Below are 24,152 nucleotides of genomic sequence, written 5' to 3' on the forward strand. Positions count from 1 at the left end.
AGAAACAAGATACGATTATTAACGCCGTTACTTGACTTTGAATTCGTTCTACTTGGTTTATGTAGCATATATTTCATATTTATGCTGTAAAGTTAATCTCTTCTTAATTTCCAATCTATACACATTCATTATGTGTGCTAATGGCTACTTGTACATATGATTACAGGTAGTTTGCCACAGGCTGCTGGATCATTGCAGATTGGCTCCTCAAGGTGAATCTGAATTTGAACATCAGTGAAGAAAGTTGAGGTTTCACCATAAAATCAATTGTCAATATAATGAGTAGCAACTTTTTATAAACACATGCAAGATCCCTTAACTCCCCGATATTGGATTCACACTCTGAAACAGTTAGGATTGTTTGGTTTGGCCGTGAAATACATGTATTTTTTAAGTAATAGCTCCTTACAGAGTAGCAAATCAATATACATTGACAAGTTCTACTAATGGGATACTACTCTGAATTTATGTACAATAGCTCAATGAATATTCAAACACATGGATACGCAATAAAATTTGGAGAGAACAAATCATTTGCACTGCGGCCTGTTGACCAATTAAGTGCTACATCTCAAGGGACTTTTGTTCATCGATGTTCTTCAACTAATATGATATTCATACAAATTTGTTGTAATAAAATTTATATTTGACAGAAGAGAATTTGTGGCATCATTCTTAAGACATGTAATATTTGAACTCGTTTGGAGTTCAATTCAAAGCAACTGATGAACAAAAAATAAGCACCATGCTATTATGCCTACTACTGTTGACATGCAGATCCTTTAAACTGTTTTAAGCTTTAGCTTTAGTTTTCTAAGCTTATTTAAGTTGAGTTTGTCTGTACGGATGTAAACTTTTCAACTTGTTCTTCTAGGGTTTCCTCTTCTTTGTCTTCTAATGTTAGCTTAAGTTGAGTTTGTCCGTAAGGATGTAAATTATCAACTTGTTCATCTAGGGTTTCCTCTGCTTTGTCTTCTTCTCGGCACTAAGAGGGTATGGACCATCAATCTGGCACACATATTATTTCTTGTATAGAAATTCATACGTGTACGGACATGCATGTTACACAAATGGAGGTGTGATATCTTAATACATACCGAAAATTCTACAGTGCTCCAGAATATAGGATATTTCTAAACTTAATAACAGTTAGCTACTTAGCTATTGATTTTTATATTTTTGATCAAAAATCTAACGGTTAAAAAGCTCGGAGTTTCCTGTACTCTGGACCACCGTAGAAAATCCTTAATGCATACATCATTCATGCCCGAGTGATCAATATCCATTATGCTAATATGTGCGTCCTTGCTCGAGTTTCTGCACACAAATATAACTTTCGGGTCCATCTGCTGGCTGCTGATGACAGCCATGAGAACTGAGATTGCAACTTTACACGTACCTGAAAGATAAAGATTTTGGAGAAGATGCCTATGGAATATGGATCTTCCATAACGAAGCATCCACAAAAAATCTGTTCTCTTTCTCTTTTTTCATCTTTTCCCCATTTTCTCGATAACCCTATCAAGCATTGTTAATTTGATTCTATTGTGTGAAAGCTATATGTGACGTTTCAGGTTGAGGTAGGGACATGATAATTATATGCATTGATACAAAATTAAAACCCTTGTAATAAATTGTTGACTAAATTGATGTGATATATAGCATATGGTTTTATGGCATGACGGAATACAAGTGTCAGAAACCCTAGTAATCTAAATTCTGGGTAAGGTGATGGGTACTAGCCAGGTTAGAAGTCCAAGGATCAAAACTGTCATTTGTAACACAAGAAAAAATTTGGATCAATAACCTGTAATATATATAATTTGCGAAACAGAATCCTTTTCAATGTAAATTAAGAGGAATTAGTACTTATGAAATCAAGTGATGAAAAGCGTTCCAAGTCACTCAAGGGTCAAGAGTCAAGAGAAGAAAGCATTGTTCTATTGTATACGCTCATCTTGGACAGTATAAATTGTACTGGTCTCCATGGCATCATTCCGCAGAACTGAATGAAGATCAGCTGGCTGCAGTTGCATTACATGGCTGTTCTCCATTGGCAGGCAGCAATTATGAGATGCATGTGTTGGCTTCATGCATTCCTGCCAAAGGATATTTGCCCAGCAATTCTCCTGCCGCTTTGTTTCACACAAAAATTCTGTTGTTAATAATTTGCTTGGATATAGTTGTTTTGATTTGTAGAGTCATTCAATTTTCTATTACAAAAATGGCAAAATCAATTAGTCTATATGTGTATGGAGTAACAAACTTTTAGAGTAAATAAGATAGTTATTAGATGTTTCACAAGATCATAAAAATACTAAAGATAGTTATTAGCAAGGAAGATGAGTATGGACAAATAAAAAATATACTATAGCTTGTGACATGCCATTGAAAATTGAGGGTAAATTTAGCAGTTTATGATTAAGGATAAAAAAATCCACACATGCGCACAAATGGAACGTTGTAGGGTTTTATATACAAGTGGTATCGAGAGAGGCCGAATTCTAACTCAAGACTTTGGGTGCAAAGTGCAAAAGAAAATGCTTTTAACTAATTGAACTAAAAACCTCTTGCAATATATACTTGTAGGTAACTTTATCGTTAATTTATTTTAAACTTTGAATACTCGAGTCATGCCATTGCACTTTTGGGGAAAATTAGGCACACAAAAATTTCGTCAGATTTCAATAAATAAATACAATAAAAATAAAAAGGATGAATATATTGGATTTTGATGCTTTATTGATCAATGAGAGTAGTGACCATGCTTATAGAAAAATTGGGTGATATACCTTATTGTCAAACATCAATAATAACACCAATAGAACACTCAGATCACCAATAGAACAATCTGATCACCAAATTGTGGCGATATTGTTCTATAGATTTTGGCCACAATCATATGTTGTCTTCATAAACACAAACAGAGACAATTGCAAATCATGTAACTAGTGGGTGCTTTTCTTGTAGTGATTGAGGTGAACCCCTTTAAAATATATACATCACAAGCACTTAGGCTAGAAGGAATAGGATTGTTTAAAGAGTATGTAAATTACAAGTTTTGTGGAAGAAGAAATTCTAATTAGGTTTGTATTCTATCACAGAAACGAATGTGGATTAGTAGCCCACTTAGAAACCAAAGTGGATTAGCTAGTTTTCATACAACTGTGGCAAAACTATACATAGGGAAAATAACAGAAAGTGGAGAAGGAAATTAATCCTCTGAAAGTTCAAAACTGTTCACAATTTCTTGAGTAAAGTTTCATCTATAAATATTGAAACCAAAAAATTCCTTCTTTCTTTAAACCTTAGGCTTTCAGAGCACCACAATGTATACAAACTATCAAAGACTTAACTATGTCAATGCTAGATTAGTGGTACTTCTCTTTCATCCGTTGTGTTTGTTGCCTTGAATCATCTGGTAATCACTTTTCAAACGTTTGTATCAAGATCATCTGAAAGCACTAGCTTTCCAAGAATCAAGACTAGTTGGGGTTCTTGAGCTCTGCACAAAATTTAGTACAAATCAAACTGCAAATTTGCAGTTATCAATCTGTATCAGGCTTTCATCCGCATTGTTGTGACATGGTAATGTAGATGAGTTTCTCAAGTTGAAGTTGAAAAACGTAATTAAGGCATATCTGTCTTTCACACAATCTAATCTCCACCTCTGCGCTTCAATGGCACGAATATGTATATTTTTCTCGGAGTATTATTCATTTACTAGTACTTTTGTTGCCAAAACAATCATCATCTTCATACCAAAGCAATAAAATATTAATTAACAGCAACAGTGAGCAACAAATAAAGATAAAAAAAAACATGTGCTAGCTAGCTTACTGTATTTGAAACCGATAGATGGAAGTGCATGAATGGTGCGGACACACACACACATATTTGGATATTCATTGGTAGAGTTATTGAATTGCAGGGCAATTCTCCTTTGGCAGAAAGCATATCCAGTGGTAGTACTCAAGAGTAAATGCACCAGAATCATTTCTGCCAAAGGAGATTTGCACTGTTATTCATCCCTACCCTCAGCACAGTCCTTTAATTCATTGTGCACCTTGCATATGCATGCATATGTACTTGTTAAGGTGAGTTGCTGCAGGAAGTTGAATTGCTTGCCATGGTTTTTATTAGGGCATGAATCGTGTGATTCGCACATTAGACATGGATATTCTGGGGAGATCGATCAGTATATCCGAGGCATCATTCTCTACTGAGTCTTTCTTCTTGCTATATAATGCTATCATGGTCCCCTCCCCTCCCCCTTCCCTTAACAAAGCTGTTGTGTAATTTCTTCCCGTACATATGTACACAAACATTATATATGTTTAATTCAAATATCTATTCACATTATGTTTGCAGTCATCTGTCTTGATTAACTAATATTGTCCAGTCCTCTTGCTTCTGCCTAAATTATATTGAGAATGAGTCCCACATTGATGGGATGAATGACCTTAAATGGGCTTATAAGAGGTTTGGCTATTCCCTATATTGCTAATTGGTTTTATGGTGGAACCTCAACTTTCTTCATGTCTACTAATTAATAAAGCATTCATTGTCAACCAAAACTCTATGAAATTACCAATTTAACCTTCTCGGACAATATCTCTACTAATTAATAAAACACATTGTCAACCAAAACCCTATGAAATTACCAGTTTAACCTTCTAATTAAAGTAGAACATGAATAAGAAATATGGGGCAGAAATGTAATTTCACACAACCAAATTTTGCTGTTTTTTATATTTAAACTTTACCTGCATGTAATCCTAACATATCTCTAATTATAAAAATAAAAAAAATAAAAAAAAAAACTTCCTACTCCCAGGTTCTCTATCACTCCTTTCCTCTCTTCTTCTATTTCAAAAACAAAAATAAAAAATTTTCTCGGACACACTGTGTGTGCCCATATGCTAGTGTCAATAACAGAAAGAAAACAACAAAATCAGAAATAGGTACAAATGAAAATTTATCGGATATGCTGAAGTAAACAGTCGCATATGCTGCGTGCGGGTCAATATATATTCCTCCTGGAGCTAGCAATAGGTTCCCTTTCTCCATCATGTGATCGTGGTCCAAACCCAAAATATCCTCTCCCGTCCATCTCAATATTTTTGGCCATCTTTGCACTTTGAGGTCTGGTTATCAGTCTCTCCTTTAGTTCATATGCATGTTACATCCTTCATTACGGAAGCAGTAACGCACATTTGGATCTTCCTCCATGAGTCCTTTCGAGTTTTCTTGTTTGACCTTTTTGTTTCCTTCTTTTAATTCGTATGCGAAACAAGTAATCAAGCATATTAGGACAGCGTGTATGAATACTCTGTTTCTATGGGTCAGACTTTCTGTTGTCAATGAACAATTCTCCAAATTAATCCTCACTTGTGGCGATATTCAAATCAAACAATGCAAATAGGAAAGAGTTAGGAGTCTAACTAAATTACTGAAACTACATACATATATACGTAAATACACACATACAACACACACACATGTATCCACTACTAGAATTTTGGCTAAAGAACATCCTTTTTGTTGGTGTCTATTATAAAGAATGGGCACTGACATTGGTGACAAACCTCAATTGCCACCATACAACCACTAAATAGAAGTCTATTATTACAATCACCACCAATTAGATAACGGTGGCACAATGAATAGTTACACCTTTGAAATATTATTATACATCGGTGGCCATGTTGTAATATGTTTTTTTTTAAAAGGACCCATTAATCTGGGCACCCAAATATATATATATATATATATATATATATATATATATATATATATATATATATATTAATAGACTACACAAAATTGCATGTTTGCTGTAGTCTTCCATAACTAGTCACATATTCCTAAAATCAGGGCTAAAAACAATGAGCTATACTAAAAAACATGAAACTATCCATCAGAAGTACAAACAGGCAACAAATTGGAAGGAAATTGCCACATAAAAGACTTCATAGTTTCTTGAACACCTCCAAACTTGTTTTTTAAGAGTGACATGCTCCCCGTAATGTTTGAGCCTCAGTAATTGCTATCTCTACCTGCAAACACATACGCACATGGATCAAATGACTAAAATATACAAAAAAGTATGCCTTTACAGTTTTATTGTTTCCTACAACCTGCATAAAAATCATATACTTGCGAGTATGATTCTCTATAATTTTCCACACGAAAAAAACAGGTTAAGACAAGTGTGTAAATCATTTCTCTTTTTGAAATTGTGAGAAGCTAGAGGCAGGACTAAAGTAGAAGTTGGTACTGCAACATAATTGAGTTGGCGAATTAAAAAGTTAACTAGTTAGATATGTAAATTAACACCGAAGTCTTAAAATGCGTACATAATACATATGCATACAGAAGCCCTTTATCTTATATGATCGATAGTAATAATTAGCATGTAAATGTGATGATCAAAGGAGAGTAGATGTGCAATCCATGGAGAAGGGATTGCAGATTGCATTGTCCATACAGAAGTGGGGATAGTGATGGTGTTGATGAAGAGTTGGGTCCATCAAAACAAATTGCATGTCTTCTGAAGGTTTCCAATGGCGTTTCCTTTGGTTGATGAACCAATTATTTATCTGTTTAAGTTCCAAACCAGTTGATTCTGCCAGTGCTAGCTTCTGAGCCTCCTGCATTTAATAAACAAGGTCCCCTTATAATATATTGCGCTACCACAACAAGAAACCCAATATTCGTGGTATAATGTTTGCTTATGTTGTTAGAATCAATATGAACTAAGACAACAATCAACATGATGTATGTCTACGTTTGATTATGTTGTTAGACTGGATAGGAACTACAACAAAAATCCACATAATTAATGTTCCGGATTTGCAGTACATTTAGAATGTAAGGATCTAAATGAACAAGGATATAGATGAGTATGAAAAATATACCAATGGATAGGGCGACTTGTAATGTCTGCACCACCAGTCAAGCAACTGATGCCATGCTTCCTTTGGCAATTTTCCATTCTTTTTCTTCTTCATAAACTCCTGCTTCAGAGTGCCCAAATATCCACTGCATTTGTGCGAAAGCTGAACTTTGAGTTCTCTATCTTCAGCTTGAGGATCTATGTCATTGATCGCATTAGCCTCTTCTGGAGATCTATCTAGTCCAACAAAATTGCCACCACTAGTACTAGCTGATCAAGCATGCCACAGGATCAGAGGAGAGGAATGTTATAAGGAAGATAATATATAGCCTAGCCAGGAATATTAGTCAAACTCCATGAACCATTAAAGCTTACAAGTATGTCTGGTGAATCGAGAAGAAACTTCATACATAAACTTCCCAAACAAGTGAAAATGACCAACAGAGATGAAGTTTGGATGACAGTCTATCCTACAGATTTTATATGTATGGAAATGGTGAACGCAGTCAAAGAATACACACTTATTTTCTTCCATTTAGAAGAGAACATTATATTCTTTATTTAGTTGGATTCTTGACAAATGTTTACAGTTTACCTGACAAATAATCACTTGATGATGACACTTAATTTTTCTCTATCTCCTTCTTCATATATGGGATTTGAACCACATGTAATATCTTCACCTTGTGCAATTAGTACTTAAGAGGTACTCAGTGCCTACACCTATTTAATTAACTGTTCGATTTGATCCTATGGCTTAAACTAAGTGACTGATGAAATCCAACGGTCACATGTGTCCACATATAGTGCATGTATTAACTAGGAAAAAATCACAACTTTTATAATATCTGTCATTAGTTACAAGTCTCAAGATCTCAATATATATTTAGATTTCCCATATTCTAGACAACTAAAGCAAGAAGAGAATCAAAGGTCACAGACATATCTACGGAGTCTTAGATACACGTATATACGAGTAAGATCTCTAGCTTCAAGAGAAAAGTTTCCCTAACTACAAACTAATCGTATGGATTTTCTTTCAATATTTTTTCAAAAGAAGTTAAGCACAGCAGGAAGCTACCAAAGGTATGGTCTTCATAATAGCCAGGTTCATCTAACAATCATGCCCTTGTGCAACGGAGTCATATTTCCAAATCGAAAGCTAAAACCTTGAGGTCCCTCATGAACATTTAATGCAGCTCCCACACCGTGCCCAGTTCCTACCACAATTAAAGACAAAAGTACAAATAACCGAGGGGTATGAACTCTGTCTCTCTCAGGTTTTCAACACTTAAACAATTAGAGGACATAATTAAGTATAAATTTAACTGAGATCAGCTCAAATACCTCCATGCTTATCATACAACTCTACAGCTAGCTAATAAAAATACAGACAATCCAAGTTTGAAATTCCAGTTGATCGATCACAAGGCATCAAAGGTCAAAAACAAACCCCTTAACCATCTTAACCATCTCAAATCTGATGCACGGGTATTGTTGGTGTTTTTCCAAGAAAAAAAGGAAAGAAAATCTCAGATCTGAGAGAAGTGAGAGAGGTAAAGAGAGATGCATAGATTTTGTTTGGTTGAGAAAGAGAGAATTTGGGTAGAGAGAGACAGAGGGAGGGGTTAAGGGGAGGGAGAGGGATAGGGAGGAGGCGAGGAGTTGAGCTCAAGAAGACTGAAAAAGAAATTAAAAAAACAGGTTCCAAAGTTGAAAAAACATGTAAAATAACTTAGGTGTCAGCTAAATCTCAGTTTACCACCCTCAAGTTTTGTGATTTTAACTTTTGGTATATGAAGTTTTTTTAATCCCAGAATCATACCTAAAGTGTTAAATTTAGAACTTTATCGTAAATCTGTTAATCTGACTGTTAAATCTCTCGTTAACTACTGATGATGTGACGTCTATATAGATAATGATTGGTCGCCCCCTGTCATTAAAGATTCACGTGAAAATTAAAAATTCAAAAAAATAATTATTTAAAAGAAAGAAACAAAAAAACTCATATCCCCCGTCTCCCCCATAATCCCCATCCATGCCCACTCTCCCACCCCCTATCACCCACCCCTTCCCCCATCCCCTTATCACCCGCAACCACTTCCCTCCCCACTTAACAAAACAGGGGGCTGATGGAGACGAAAATTCAGTCGTTGTCACTCAAATTCGACGAAAGGGTCTCCATTGAATCGAAGCTCAATGGGTTTAATGGGTTCAGGGGAGTCTTGTACACAATGAGGAACGTGAGCTCACTGCTGCTAATGATCCTACTATACGGGCTGGTGTTCTGTTGGCCGGAGGAGGAGTCGTTCATGGTATTGACGGTGAAGCTGCAGAGTGGGTTGTGGCGGAGATCAGGCAGATCAGGAAGAGGTCGGGGGTTCTGATGTGGGAGTTCAGAAGGTCAAAGGCGGCAATGGAGGAGTTGAGGGGGGATCTGGATAGGAGGGGACCATAGTTGGTGGAGTGGGAGGAGGAGGGCAAGCTCAGGTGGGATGGAGGCGCTGTTAGAAGGGAAGTGGTTGCGGGTGATGGGGGTTGGGAAGGTAGGCGCGGGTGGGGATTTTTTTTTTTATTATGTACTTTTCTTTAAATAATTATTTTTTTGAATTTTTTATTTTCACATGGATCTTAATGATACGTGGCGTCCAATTATTGTTCACATAGGTGTCACATCATCAATTAATGAAAGAGTCAAACTAACGGATGTATGAGACTGTCCTAAAATTAACACTTTAGTATGATTCTTGGACGAAAAAAATTTCTTGTACCAAATGTTGAACACCACAAAACTTGAATGTAGTAAATTGAGATTTATCGCAAAATTTTTATAGTTTGACACTAATGAGTGGTGTTTACAAAGGTTAAAGCCACCATAATCGGTGTCAGGCAAGTTAAAGACACCAAATTTTGACAACAGTGACAGTCCAATTTACAAGGCCACCGATGAAGAACGGTATTCTCAAAACGTTGTCCTGTAGCACATTTTCTAGTAGTGATATTTTCTTATTATTCAAACATTTGTGAATATTATCTAGTATACTGGGAATTAAAGGCAAACTATAAGGTTGTGGTGACGATGGAATAAAGGCTACAGGATCACATATTCTCTTCGCCGCACTATTCAACGAACTTATCTAACTAGCTAGTAAATTGGCGATATTCAAATCAAACAATGCAAATAGGAAAGAGTTCGGAGTCTAATTAAATTACTGAAACTACATACATATATCCATATATACACACATACACATATCCACACACACATACACATACATATACCCACACACACACACACACACACATATGTATCTTTTCTTATTATTCAAACGTGTGTGCATATTAGCTAGTATACTGGGAATTAAAGGCAAACTATAAGGTTGTGGTGGCGACGGAATAAAAGCTACAGTACCACATATTCTCTTCACTGTACTGTTCAACAAACTTATCTAACTAGCTAGAAAATTGGATATGCTCAGAATATGCTATTATGCATGGCCGGTTCCAGACTCTCCCTAGTCCATATGATCCAAATCCGTTTATATAATCATATTGAATCCCCAATCTGTTCATCGTCAATCATGTCTTCCCCCTAAAAAAAAAATAGTCAGAGAGAGAGAGAGAGAGAGCGAGCTATTCAGTAGTCAAAGATCATATGGATGCATTACTGGGCAATTACTCCTTTGGTAGTGGACTACTTGACTACTACATGCATGTATACTATAGTGATATATATATATATATATATATATATATATATATATATATATTTGTATGGTTGTATTAATCGTACGTCGTCTGTGCTCACTGCCAAAGGAGATTTGTCCTGCAATTCATCAGCTGTGCAAATTAAATTCATATCCAACCCAGTCATATATGCATGATCATGAGTCGTCTCCAACTCCTACAGGACGTCCCAACAGGTATGGATATAGTAGTCCCGCTAGGACAATACGTTATGTATATATGCATGCGGCAGCGGTGGATTGGCATAAATATGTATAAAGATATATATCGCTTATTAGCTCATAAACATTGAAGAGATTAATATAAAACAAGACTTTCTTTTTGTTCTTGGTATAAATATAGGGCTTAGCTCATATTCTTATTGCACCACATGTGTTTAATTTAATTGATCAACTAGCCTGAAAGAAAAATCATTAAAAGCGTCTGGTTGCACCACATGGGTTTTGATTGATCATCTAACTTAGTGAGAAGGCTTGAATGACACTCACACGAGTTCACATTTAATGTATCGTTTTGTGCAAAATGTTATTATACAAAGAAAAACTTGCACATAACATAGGGACGCTTTGAGGGTAGCCTTAGGCTGCAACCCAAGTGAGATTTTGAAATTAAAAATATTAGTTGTAGTTGTAATGATTTAGTACAACTCAGCCCAAGTTAGGTGTTTCACTTAATTTAGGTTATGTGATTAGGATTATACTGTGTTGTTTATGTTTGTTGAACTTTTTTTTGTCAATTGTTGAGTATTTTGAAGAATTCTCATTTTATTAAGATTTTACTTAGTATGTTGTACATATTTGCATTGCATGTTTGTTTCTTGCTTTTGTTGTATGTTTTTGTATGCATTTTGAAGATGCTCAATTATGTCCTTCTAACCAGGTACATATTTGTTATTTATTAATGAAATTTACTCCTGCCGTCGAGTTTTTTTAATTTTTTTAATTTTTTTTTTTACAAAGGTTTCATTTATGCCCAATGTATATTTTAGTCGAAGAGATGAGAAACAATATTATTAGGTTTTTTAATAGGTTATGTAGCCTAGAAATTTTGCCTTCATGACGTCACTATAATAATGTACATGTGGCATAACATTTAAGGAAAATTAATGAAAATAGTTTGAAAACTTTGAGTTTTAACGATAAAGATAAAATAAAAGGTAAAATGAATAGTATCATAATTAACTTTTTAATGTAAAAATATAATTTTTCGTTAAAATAAATAGTACCGAATGTTTTTCGTTAAAGTTCCTAAAATTTACTCACAAGCTATTGTATAACTCATTTAGGTGCATGATGATCACAACAGGGGTTTGACCGGCTTTGATGTTGCCACGTTCTTCAGTATTTTACAAGAATATTTATATGTTAATCAATAATTAAGCATCGATCAGTCAAAGGAAATAAATATGTACATACTTCTTTCACATCTATACAAACAGTTCAGTATGAGTGTGACCTCCAATCAGGCACGAATGCAAGATTAAAAAATAGGGTGAGTTGAACCTTTAGTTAATTTTTCCTCGTCTAAACTTTTGAAAAAGTCTCATGTTTTTACGAATTTTTTCAATTTTATACAACCTGTGAAACCTCGTGTTATTTATTTCTACATCTTCAACTTCAACAGCCATAGAAGAAGAATCATATATAATATACATCGGGCGTATATAAAGTTATTTGTATAAAACAATGATAGAAGAGTAAGAGACGAACTGGTCTGTCAGATCGATATCGGGTGGGCAGTGGATGTATCATGTATAGCAAGATGGCTGAACCTCAACGTACTGCTAAGGCCATCTCTAACCGAGGGCTGGCCAGAGGGCTCGTTTTAGCTCTCTGGCCCTCCAAGATTCTCCAAGATATTAATATTTTAATGAACAGTACAGGACCATATTTGCCTCCGTCTCCAACCGAGGGCCAGAGGGCCAGAGGGCTCGTTTTAGCCCTGTCACAAAAAACCGTCTCCAACCGAGGGCCAAAGGGCCATAGGGCCAAACATAATTTATTATTTAAAAACTACAACTTAATTTTATTTAAAAATCATGTTGGTTAGTGTTGTATAATTTTTATGTTGGTTAATGTTATTTAATGTTGTTTCATATTGTTTAATGTTGTTTCGTGTTACTTAATTTAATTTAATGTTGTATAATGGGTTAGGAAGTTATAGAAAAAAAATAGAATTTAAAAAAAATATGAAACAATTTTTGTGAAATAGAAGTTATAGGAAAAAAATGGAATTTAAAAAAATATATGAAACAAATTTTGTAAAATAGAAGTTATATGAAAAAAATATGAACCAAATTTTGTAAAATATAAGTTATAGGAAAAAAATAGAATTAAAAAAAATTGAAACAAATTTTGTAAAATAGAAGTTATAGGAAGTTATAGAAAAAAATAAGAAAAAAAAAAGGTTTACAACGGCTAGTGGCGCTAGCTGTTGGAAGTTTGAATTCAAATTGTTATTTCTGTCGGTTATAACCGACAGAAATGAGAAACATTAAAAAAAAAAAAGACCCTCCAACCCTCTCCGATCCCGTGGGACCCTCCCAGATTCCCGAGCCCTCTGGCCTAGTCCTCGGTTGGATACGGTTTTAGGGCTATTTTCGGCCCTTTGGCCATCTGGACCCTTCGGTTAGAGATGGCCTAACATCTCAAATCTCGGGTGGGCTGCAGCACAAACCAGCCAAGGAAAAATAAAAAGACAAGAAGAAAGAAGGTGAAGAAGAGGGGAGTAGGATTATCTCTTTTTTTTTTTTTTTTAATTTTATTTTATTTGAAAGATCATGATTAAGTTATGTCAACATCTTATATTAATATTATATTAAAAAAAGGACAAAATAAAAAGTATGATAGGAAGAGAGAGAATGAGATAAAAAAGGCTAAGAAAGAATCTTAGTGCAGCAGAAGGAGCCTTAGGGTTAGGAGTACGTGTAGTGTGAACGCTGGATCAGTACTGGCCATTTGGGAACCACCAATTGGTTGAGAGGAAGATGCACGTGTAAACTTGGATTATCTAGTCAAAACGTGACCTAGTCAGCTGGGTTTATGATCATCTCAGTATGAGGATTATTCTTTTAAAATTTGCTCATGTACTCCTCACGGTGATTTAAATATTATTAATTAATAAATGTAATTCAGTTTACACTCTCGAACTAATTGGTCTGCTAATGTGTAACGAGATTCAAGTCAAATACGTAAATAATCATATTAAATGATACGAAATATATTTAATTGTTAGGGTGAGGAGTAAGTTTTATTTTTAAAATTAATTCACCATAATAAAAGATGGCCCAACTATGTATAAACTCGTCATTTAATATTACGACCCTTAATGTGAATAGAATAATACTTGCATTTTCCCTTGTCAGATGAGCTCATGCCCCAACTTAAAAATAACATATTTTCACTGTAGAAATTTTATAATTCAAACTGTCGAATTTCTTAATCTTCCTTTAAATATCATCCATGCAAAAGACATTTGAGTTGAATATTATTTAGTCATCCAGATGTATCAAATAAATCAACAAAAGGAGTTACCAAGTAACATATTAATGATGAACCATTCATTTATTTGATACATTCAGATGACTAAACGACATTTGATTCGAATGATTTTTGGTAAGGACAATCTTCACATGAAGGTTAAAAAATTGAACAATTATGATTGTGAAATTTTTAAGATGAAGATACATTGTTTACAAGTAAGGGAATGAGGTTTGCCCAAAGAGGAAATGCAAGTATTATCCATATAAATATATCATTGTATTTAAACAAATAATTCACATTGTTGTGAAACCAATTATTGAGAGAGAATAAAGAGAGGGCTGGCTAGAAAAGAGAGAAAGTGAGAAGGACATAAAGGAATTATGTGTATTAGTCTTCATGCCTAATGAATTTATTTATGCTCATCATGGTGCCTAACAAGTAATACAAAGTATATTAAGATTTGATCTCTAATCCTATTGGGATTACTACTTTAAGTTTACATGGTCACACTAGTTATAAAATGCTATTCATAACATTTGCCCCTTGAGTGTGTACAACTTAAGAAGTAATTGTACCAAGTCTTCATAATAAAGAGATGGCGGTTGTTGTCCTTCAAAAAATGCATACGCGAGTCTCCAAGTAAGAGTGCATATAAAGATTTGTCCGTCTCTAACATGGATCTTCTATACTTACTTTTATTAAACATATAATAAATAACACTATGTATCCACTAATGGTTCATTTTCAAGTAGTAGTTACAAGCATATGAGTTCGTTGGACACACATAGATAACTAAACGACTTTTAATTTGATTAAATTATTACATAACATTTTGAATGAGAAAATGAACATTTTTCAATCAAGACATTTCTACGGTTAATATACTTTAATTACAAATGAGGTGTACAATGTACCTATGAAGTGGATTAAAGTATGCCTTTAATAATTAATAAGTTATTTTCCATGATTGAAATTTACACATTAGAATCTAATCAATCAATAGGACAAATATATTGGATTTTCACATATAAGACCTCAATAACATTGCACTTAAAAATTATAACACTTCAAACTTTTTTTATTTATAATATTGTGGACTTTACAATGAGGAAATGTACCAAAACATTGTCGTAATTAAAAATTAATTAGAACATGACTTAGGAATAATTCTCAGTTTTTTTATTTTTATAAAAAAACGTATAGTTGTTTGTGTTTTTTCTAATTTACTAAATTTTAGTTCATTATGTTTAACATCCATGAATGAGTATAACACATCACATTATTGTACTGAGAAGATCAAGCTTCAGGCACATGATCATAAGCAGCGTCGATCCCCCAAAAAGATGGTGCTAAGAGTGGTCAATCCCATGACCATGTGCTTCCTTTTTCTTTGGCCCAACCAACAGAACCATACTTTCCTTCAAGCTCCCACAAACAGTCCCTATATGGACAGACAACTTGATCGGTGCACACAATCTTGTACCAAATTGTTAGGTTGCAAGTGCATGTCAAAATGTTGACCCATGCAATTGCATGAAACCTATTTGTGAAGGAGGCAGATTCTTTGGCCTTCTACTTCTCGTGCCCTCCTGTTTTGTGTGGTCATAGTTAAGCTATGTCAATATTATATATTTTTTTTTTATTAGAAATAATAAGATAAAAAAAATAGTAATATAAAATGTTAAAATGACTTAATCATAATCACACAAACAGAAAAGCACGGAAAATAAGAGAGCAGAATATCTGCCTCTATTTGTGAAAGCCGTTGGATTTGAGTAATTCAGAAGCAACTCTGATTTGCTATAGTTATATGATTATATCACAGAGTCATAATTGTTACGTGCGCACCTCTGTCATCTAACATGATTAGACGTGCCACCAACAGATATATATCTCAACATTTTTATGGTTTATTTTGAAATAAAAACTAATGAAAATATATTGAAAATTTTGAATTTTAACCGTAAAAATCAAAATGTATTGTAAGTAAATAGTATTATAAATGAATTTTTACAGTAAAAATATCCTTAACGTTAAAAGTAAACAATATCAAAATGTTTCGTTAAGATTGTTTCAATGATATAATTTTACAACAGTGGGTTATAGCATAGGGAGGATTTGAGTTCTTTTACATTAAATATACTGATTAGTTGGGCTATTATATAAATGTTTATTGTCCTAGCCCTTCCGACTAATGAAAAGTCTGAACTTTGTTTGTTTTTTGTTTTTTTAACAGATAATACTATTTTCATTAAGGCGATGTGATGAGTTTAGTTTTATGATGAACTAGTAATAATGTGGTTTAAATTCATCTTTGATGAGAATCTAAATTTGTTTTAAGAAAATACAAAACAATAAAAGTATTTTAAATACTAAAAAATTGATCACTTTTTTATTGTCAAACAATAGATTTTGTTAGATTAGATCTTAGATTTGCTACTGACGAGATTTGAATCTCGCTGTTATACAAAGGCTCAACATTTTTTCACCATTGTAGTAAATGGCCATTTACTCACGGAGGAGGATTCTCTCTTCTCCTAATCTCTTTCATGTTCCCTCTCTTTCTATTTGAACGGTCATAATTAAGTTATGTCAACATCTTGTATTAATTTTTTTATAAAAAAATAAGATAAAAAATAATGTATGAGAAGAGAAAATAGAAAAATAAAAAATAAAAAATAAAAATAAAAGAGGAGATAATCCTACTCCTTTACTAACTCATGACTCTTGAAAGTTGTTCCTCAATTCTATACATAATTACAGACAAGACTAGACATTTTTGGAATCTAGAAAACGTAGCCCACGCCTCACGCTATAGAGACACTCAGATGAAATAAACAAAGGATAAATTCCATTAAGAATTGAATGGGAAAAGTATGGAAATCAGAGAGCAAACAATCCAACTCCAAATTGAATGGCACAACTTGAAGAATTTTTTTTTTTTTTTTCACTTGTTAAGTTGTTATGAACAAGATTGATGATATATGTTTTCTTTTTATTACCAGTTATAACTTTTAATGTTTTCTTTTTTTAAATCTATTTGAAAATTTATTTACGCAGAACTATAAATTTAAATTACCACTTTCATGTTTACTACTATATAATTATAAATTTTATAGTAATAATTTTAGTTTAGTTCATTTACCGAATAATTTCTGACTTCACCATTGCATAGAATAATGCACATATAATAAGTTATACAATTATAATAAAATTAATTACAATTAGGTATCGAATATAAATATATGTGAGTCTAACTTAAAATTTCCTTCAACCAAGTAGAGAGAACGGGTAAAGCTATAAAACTACGTTGACATGGTTTTGTCGTTTATAGTGCAGACAAATAATTACGTATCGCGTCAGCAACAACTTTGCCATAATCCAGTGTTTCATCTAGTGACTTCCGCAATGTTCACAATATATAAGTTTAACTATACGCATTTATGCTTTGATTTGGCTTTTCTTAAAAAGTAGTATCAGATATATCAATTATTTAGATTAAATTTTATAAATTATATGAGGTGTTTGTTGAGGGATCAGTTCATTAGTTTCTTTGATCTCATTTGGTGTTTCTTTTCATTCAAAAGGGACTCGAGAGAAAGCGATATTGTCGTTGGAACTTGATTGAAAATAGTGTTCATCTGACTTGCACCGATAGACCCCACAACAGTTGGTTGCGCCCAAGAAAGACACACTTATTTAGTAATACATTACATAGTTTATAAATTTATTCTAACAAATTAAAGCATTACTCTTTAGGAAAACTAATGAAAATGATTTGAAAACTTTGAGTTTTAACGAAAATGACAAAAAAATGTTGTAAGTAAATAGTATCAAGATTGACTTTTAAAATAAAAATGTATTTTTTCATTAAAATAAATAATACTGAGAACTTTTCGTTAAAATCCTCTTATACTTTTCTTAAAGCAGGATATCAACACGTTCACAGCGTTTTTATTAATTTTTTTTTTCTTTTCTGAAATCGTTCACATCGCTTTTGAATGTACATTAGACACTTGGCAAATGAAAAGTAAAATCAATCAAAACTAATTATTAAAGAAAGACTCAGATGGGAAACGTGTAATGACATGTTGAATTACTTCAGTAATATCGGGGAAAGACCGAGGGTAATTACGTAAATTAAAAGTAATGTCTATGTCCTTATAAGGCCCTCCGGGGCAAAACACTTGCACAAAACTAACAAAAACAAAATTTGTACCTGTTTTCTTCAGCCGCCTCGCCGTTGATGGAAGCAGACGAAGTAATGGATTTATACGATTCTTTCTGGTTCAAGTTCCCGATCTTCAAGAAACAACCAGTTTCATCGAACCCATCAAATTTTGAAGAACACCCAGATCATGAAATCGAAGAAAACCCAGAAAAACCATCAAAGCCAGAGTTTTTACGGATTCCAACCAGGCACACCAGGTCCATGAGCGACGAGTTGAGCTCCAATACGAGCTTCAACTTGAGCACTCTCTCGCCGGACACTGTCCTCCACAGACCGAAGCTCTCCACAATTCTTTCCGGAAAAGAAGCCAGGGAAATCGGAAACCCGAAACAGATATATTCAGAAGAAGAACCACAGAAGAAAGTTGAAAGGAGGAGGAGGAGAAGAAAGAAGAAGAGTGAGAGCAAGAGCTTGACAGACCTTCAGTTTGAAGAGCTAAAAGGGTTTATGGATCTTGGTTTTGTTTTCTCAGAGGAAGATAAAGATTCAAACTTGGTTTCAATCATTCCTGGGCTGCAAAGATTGGGAAAGAAGGATGACAGCAGAGAGGAGAGGTTTGATGAGTCTGCAATTTCAAGGCCGTACCTTTCTGAAGCTTGGGAGGTTAGGGAGAAGAGGAAGAGAGAGAAGCCATTGATGAATTGGAGGTTTCCTGCGTTGGAAAATGAAATTGACATGAAAGACAATCTCAAATGGTGGGCTCATACTGTTGCTTCTGCAGTTAGATGACGAACATTTTGGTTCTAAGATTTTTTGTACTTTTCTTTTTTGGTTTGGATTTTGCTTCAGTTTTTTTGACATTTTTTGTATACAGTGGTTAATCAATATTGTTCTACAACTTGTAAATGTGAATAAAAAGTAGAAACATTATTATGAATATTTGTGCTTAACTTCTGTTGCAGCTGGATTGCAAGATTGAATCTCGGAAGAAATTGGTTTCTGGTTTGCGCTTAACTTCCTCTGCATCATTGTTAACATTGTTCATTTAGTTTAATATGAAAATCACGGTCAATCACATTTCAAAATTAAAAAATGACTGCCAATAATTTGCAATAAAAAATTTATATTTAATTAACGGCTAATTCACGTGGGCTGAGTTATTGGATGGATTCAGTGTGACAATGTAACAGGAGGAAATGTCAACGAAGGCAAATGAATCAATGAGTTAGTGTCGGGTCAAACAACAATACCCTAAACCCCACGATTTAGGGTTTAGAGTGAGAAGGTTAGAAGGGAAGAGTGATCTCACCTTCACGATTTTAAGTGAACGATTGAGATTATTTGATTCGAGATTTTGCATGGAAACGATCCGGCAACGATCCTTGTTGCGATTGCACAGGGCCCTAATGAACTAAGGGTGCGTTTGTTGCACCGGACTATCTCGAACTGGACTAGTTTCAGGAACTAAGCTGGACTGGCTTAGACTAGACTAAGCTGGATTGACTTAGTGAAGCGTTTGGTGCAGTGTCGGACTAAAAAACAGAATAATTAAAAAAAAGGGAAAAAACAACCGGTAATATATAAAAAAATATCCATGTTATTTGCTTCAACTTCAATTTCAACCAACATCAAAGTTTCAACCAAAATTTCTCAGTTCCCAAATTCTACCAACTTCAATTTCAACTAAAATTTCCAGTTCCCAAATTCTAACAAAATTTCAATGAATTTCAACCAACTTCAATTTCAACTAACCTACAATCAAATTCTAAATTGCATATTACCCAGAGGAAGAATTGGCAAATTAACTCATAATCTACCCCAAAAATTCATGTTTTCTATTAAAAACCAAAGATTTACAACCTCAATTTCTCAAAAGTCACGCATTGGCAATATATTTCCCACGAAAGGTAAGCAAATCAGGCCTCCACCTGCGTCATTGAGGCCTCCATCTGCCATCTGCGAATCAAACCTCCAGCCGCGAGCCTCCATTTTCAATTGCAGATCTTAGTCAACCAAATTCGTCCTTGTTCCTTCAACCCCACCATCGTCTCCTCCTCTAAACCTCTCTTCTCCGATGACCCACCCCAATCCCCTCCTCAAATCGACATGAATGGCCATGCTGCCGACGGTGGAGAGCTCAAACTCAGCCTAGGGCCTATCGTCGTCGTTCTCATCTTTTTTGTAGCTCAGACTAAACCCAAAGAAGCGCGTAGCCGAGAATTTGTACATCTCGTCGACGATCGTCGCCATCGGTGGGGTGGTTCGGCGAGGTTGGTCGAGCAAACATGGACAAAGATGCGAGGAGGATGGCTGGACGAGGATGCGATGAGGAAGGGACGCGAACGGTCTTAGCAGTCCCTTGCTGATTGGGGGGTCTCGCTAAGCCCTTCTAACGAAGGACTTAGTCGGAGCGTGTCCGGTCTAATCCTATTAAACCTAATCCTTGTGCAAACCAAACATGAGACTACACTAGCAATTAGTCTAGTCCAGTCCAGTCCCCCCTAATCCGGTCAAACAAACACACCCTAAGGGTATCCGACTGCAACAAATTGCAAAGGGAGTGAGAGGCTGTGCAGGTGCAAGGAAGAAGAAATGAGTAGCCTTGTTTGGCTGCACAGGAACTTCGAAATCAATGGACCGGCCCTGCAGGATACGCATGAAGTCGCTTAAAGATTGAGCGCACAGATAAAATCAAACAAAAAAAACACACACAAAAAAGTATGGTGTGAACGGTGAAACAGTGAGCTCGTGGAAATTAGGTAAAATATTATCGAATATATGATGCATTTAGGGTGTGACTACTTGACCCTGAGACCCAGTCATGTAGGTTTATTCACATCTTAATATAATCACACACACACATATATAGATACAAAAAATGCCAAATATAATCAATATTTCTAAATAAAAAAATCTTTTCCAACAGAAAAAAAAAAACCGATTCACTTTATCTTTCTCAGCAGCCTCACGCCCTATACGAATTAATTAATTAAATACAGTATCTACTTGACCTGTGTTTTTATTTTATTAACTATCTAATTCGAATAAAATAAATGTAAAACAAACCAAATTTAAAGAAGACTCAATTCCAAGGGCTAATTCTGTAACAAAGAAGGAAGGTCTATCTATGATTCTATGTGTTTATAAAGACTTCCAACTTCCGAAACATATATTTATACCTTGATAAATTAATAACTTATTAATTAATAATAAATTACTTAATTACTTAATCACTTAATGTTTGCTACATTAATAAATTTTACTCAATCTCAAGATTATTAATTTATAGATAAGTTTTTCTTGAAAGTAGGGAATGGTTAGTCTATGTTGTGAAAACTCAAAGGTCAAAAACAATAAACTAAGTCAAATGCAAAGAAGAACATCTTAAAAGTGAAAGTTTTAATAAACTCTCTGTCACCTTATTTTTTCTAATAATATCTTATACTATTAGTACGAAAATTTACGTTACATTGTAAATAGCAAAAAATTGATAGAGAGTTTCTCAACGTTCTAATAAACAAAATCTTAGATTAAAGTTCCAATACACTTTTACCATTTCCCCCAAAGAATAAATCTTCCAAACTAACAATTATTAATGGAATCATATCGTTTCCCACGTAATTTTAAACAGTCGGACAACGTAAAGTCGCCGCCCACTGCTTACACCCCAAATGACCAAAATACGCTCACAGATTCCTCGCAGATTGACTCAGTTGGGACGGGAACACGGATAATACAACACATATTTTTATATAAGTGGTGAAAATTTTTAATTTTTAAGTTATTAACATTTTAATACATATAACCCACTATTTATATAGGAACACGTGGTGTACTATCTCGTGTGACGGTCATACTGAAAAATCTCCCCAGGTGAGGAAAGTCAGTTTGGTCAATCAAAAAACGTACAATGAGAACATTTGAGGTCAGTCCAACGTTCAACTAGAAAGTGCAAGTGTCGCCCAAACACAAACCTCTGCAGTCTCTGTTCGGGCCTTGACTCAGTGTCATTTCTCATGGACTCTTCGCGAGTCGCGGAGAGCTTTGACTCGCTCTGGTTCTTCGGCAACGTCTTCTCGTCCAAACCCATGTCGCCAATTGTTCAAAATCAGCGAACGGAGTCGCCGCCAGTGGCTGAAATGTCTATCCCAATGTGCCCCAAAGGTGACGGACCAGAAACTGTGGAGCCAGGTTCCATGCAGTTGGTGGTGGAATATTATGATTCTCAGAGTCAAAGATCAACGGTGAAGGCAAAGAGGAGGAGGAGGAGGAAGAAGGGTCTGCAGAGAAATAAGAGGAAGATTCTTGGAGAGTTTGAAATGTCGGGTTTCGATGATCGTGCGGAGGAGGTTAGTTATGGAAATTTTTGGTCATCTAGTCCGACGGTTGATGGGAATTGTGAGTTTAACAATCAGAGGTTTGGAAAGTATCCGAGTGCAAATTATGGGATGCCTTCAATCAGTGATAAAATGGCTATGAAAGAGCATCTCAAGTCATGGGCTTACGCTGTTGCTTGCACTGTCATCGCTTACAATGTTGATTGATAATCATTTCGTTTTTAGCCTTTTAGGACTGTCTAATTGCATACTTCAACATTAATCTCGTATGTGACTTATTAAGCTGTTTGATTTGGGCTTTCCTTTGACAATGTAATGATTCTGATATGTGATTAAGGTTGTAATTGTTTCTGTCATTCTTTGATTAAACTAGATAATAGTTTTGTGTCAGTTTGTAGAGAGGTTCTTGTGTGAGGCCACCGGACGAGGTGAGGGGAGACAAAAAATGGGGCTGGGTGAACATGGAAAAATCAGAGAGGGTGGGGTAGGGAAACTCTTTTGTGTCTAGGTCCGCACGGAAGAAGATGAAAATACTCAACAGAAGAATCCTATGTGAGGACACTAAAGAACCAACGTAAAGTCATTATCGAATAAGATATGGCCGATAATGTATTGATAATATGTCAATAAGTTTTATTAGCGATGATACATTATGGATGCCAGCTTACCAAGGAACATAGTTGCCTTCTTCCTTGGAAACAGTCTTAGTCAATCACAGTTTAACACGTGTGTAAATTTTCCGTTCAACTGGACTTTTTTTTTATCCCAACCGTCCTAATCAGCCTCCACATATGCATCAAATGAGTCGTCCATTTCTTGTGAAACGATGCTTTTTTAGCAAGCTAGCAACATTAGGAATTAGATTTCTATTGGCCACAAGTTCATGCATGCCTAAGCTTTGGCTTATATAGGACTTAGAAGCAGAGAAGCACTTCTGGGAAACACCATACTAAGGGTTGGTTTGGTATTGTTGTACTTTGAAAAAAAACTGATGTGAGAATAAACGGCTGTGTTATGAGAATAAGCGGCTGTGAAATAAATCAGCAGAGTGTTTGGTAAACTTTTTTGTAAAAGTGCTTTTGGAAAAAAAAAAGCAGTCTAATAGTGGGTCTTTTCATTAAAGGAGCACTGTAGCTCCGTGTGCTTTGAAAAAAAGCCAGTTTTCCAAAGCTGCAAATAGCAGCTTCAGCTTTTTCCTTTGATTTCATCTTATTCTCACAGCAGCTTCCAAAATAAGCCCTTTTTTTTTAGTTTACCAAACACCTAAAACCCTCACAACTTTTTTTTCATGGGTGCTTTTTTTTTTATGCACCTCACTCCCAAACCACCCCTAAGGGCTGGTTTGGTATTGCTGTGCTTTGAAAAAAAACTGCTGTGAGAATAAGCGGCTGTGTTGTGAGAATAAGCAGCTGTGAAGTAAATCAGCAGAGTGTTTGGTAAACTTTTTTGTAAAAGTGCTTTTGGAAAAAAAAAGCAGTCTTATAGTGGGTCTTTTCATTAAAGGAGCACTGTAACTC

General features: G+C 34.8%; 1 protein-coding gene, 1 long non-coding RNA gene and 1 other non-coding gene across 7 annotated transcripts; 1 reads left to right on the plus strand and 2 right to left on the minus strand.

Moving 5' to 3' along the window:
* Window positions 1-3,921: 3,921 nt before the first annotated feature.
* On the minus strand, window positions 3,922-4,028 carry MIR399B (microRNA MIR399b). Its single transcript, NR_120958.1, has one exon. It is a non-coding gene; the product is annotated as a microRNA MIR399b (primary transcript).
* A 1,491-nt stretch (window positions 4,029-5,519) lies between these two features.
* Window positions 5,520-8,709, minus strand: LOC103446514 (uncharacterized). 5 transcript variants are annotated; one of them, XR_011572272.1, is made up of 4 exons: window positions 7,980-8,600; window positions 6,921-7,168; window positions 6,491-6,653; window positions 5,520-6,059 (listed from the first exon to the last, which is right to left on the minus strand). It is a non-coding gene; the product is annotated as an uncharacterized lncRNA (long non-coding RNA). The 5 variants fall into 5 exon arrangements; XR_011572270.1 differs by having other exon boundaries at window positions 5,520-6,653; window positions 6,921-8,118; window positions 8,246-8,666; XR_011572271.1 differs by having other exon boundaries at window positions 5,520-6,653; window positions 7,980-8,606.
* A 9,682-nt stretch (window positions 8,710-18,391) lies between these two features.
* LOC103429701 (uncharacterized) lies at window positions 18,392-19,347 on the plus strand. The gene is made up of 2 exons (XM_029110304.2): window positions 18,392-19,078; window positions 19,261-19,347. Exons 1-2 carry the CDS (start codon window positions 18,392-18,394, stop codon window positions 19,345-19,347), a joined length of 774 nt encoding a protein of 257 aa, XP_028966137.2.
* Window positions 19,348-24,152: the final 4,805 nt, after the last annotated feature.

This window comes from Malus domestica, chromosome 10 (genome assembly GCF_042453785.1).
Source record: "Malus domestica chromosome 10, GDT2T_hap1".
In the NCBI taxonomy this organism is placed as follows: Eukaryota; Viridiplantae; Streptophyta; class Magnoliopsida; order Rosales; family Rosaceae; genus Malus; species Malus domestica.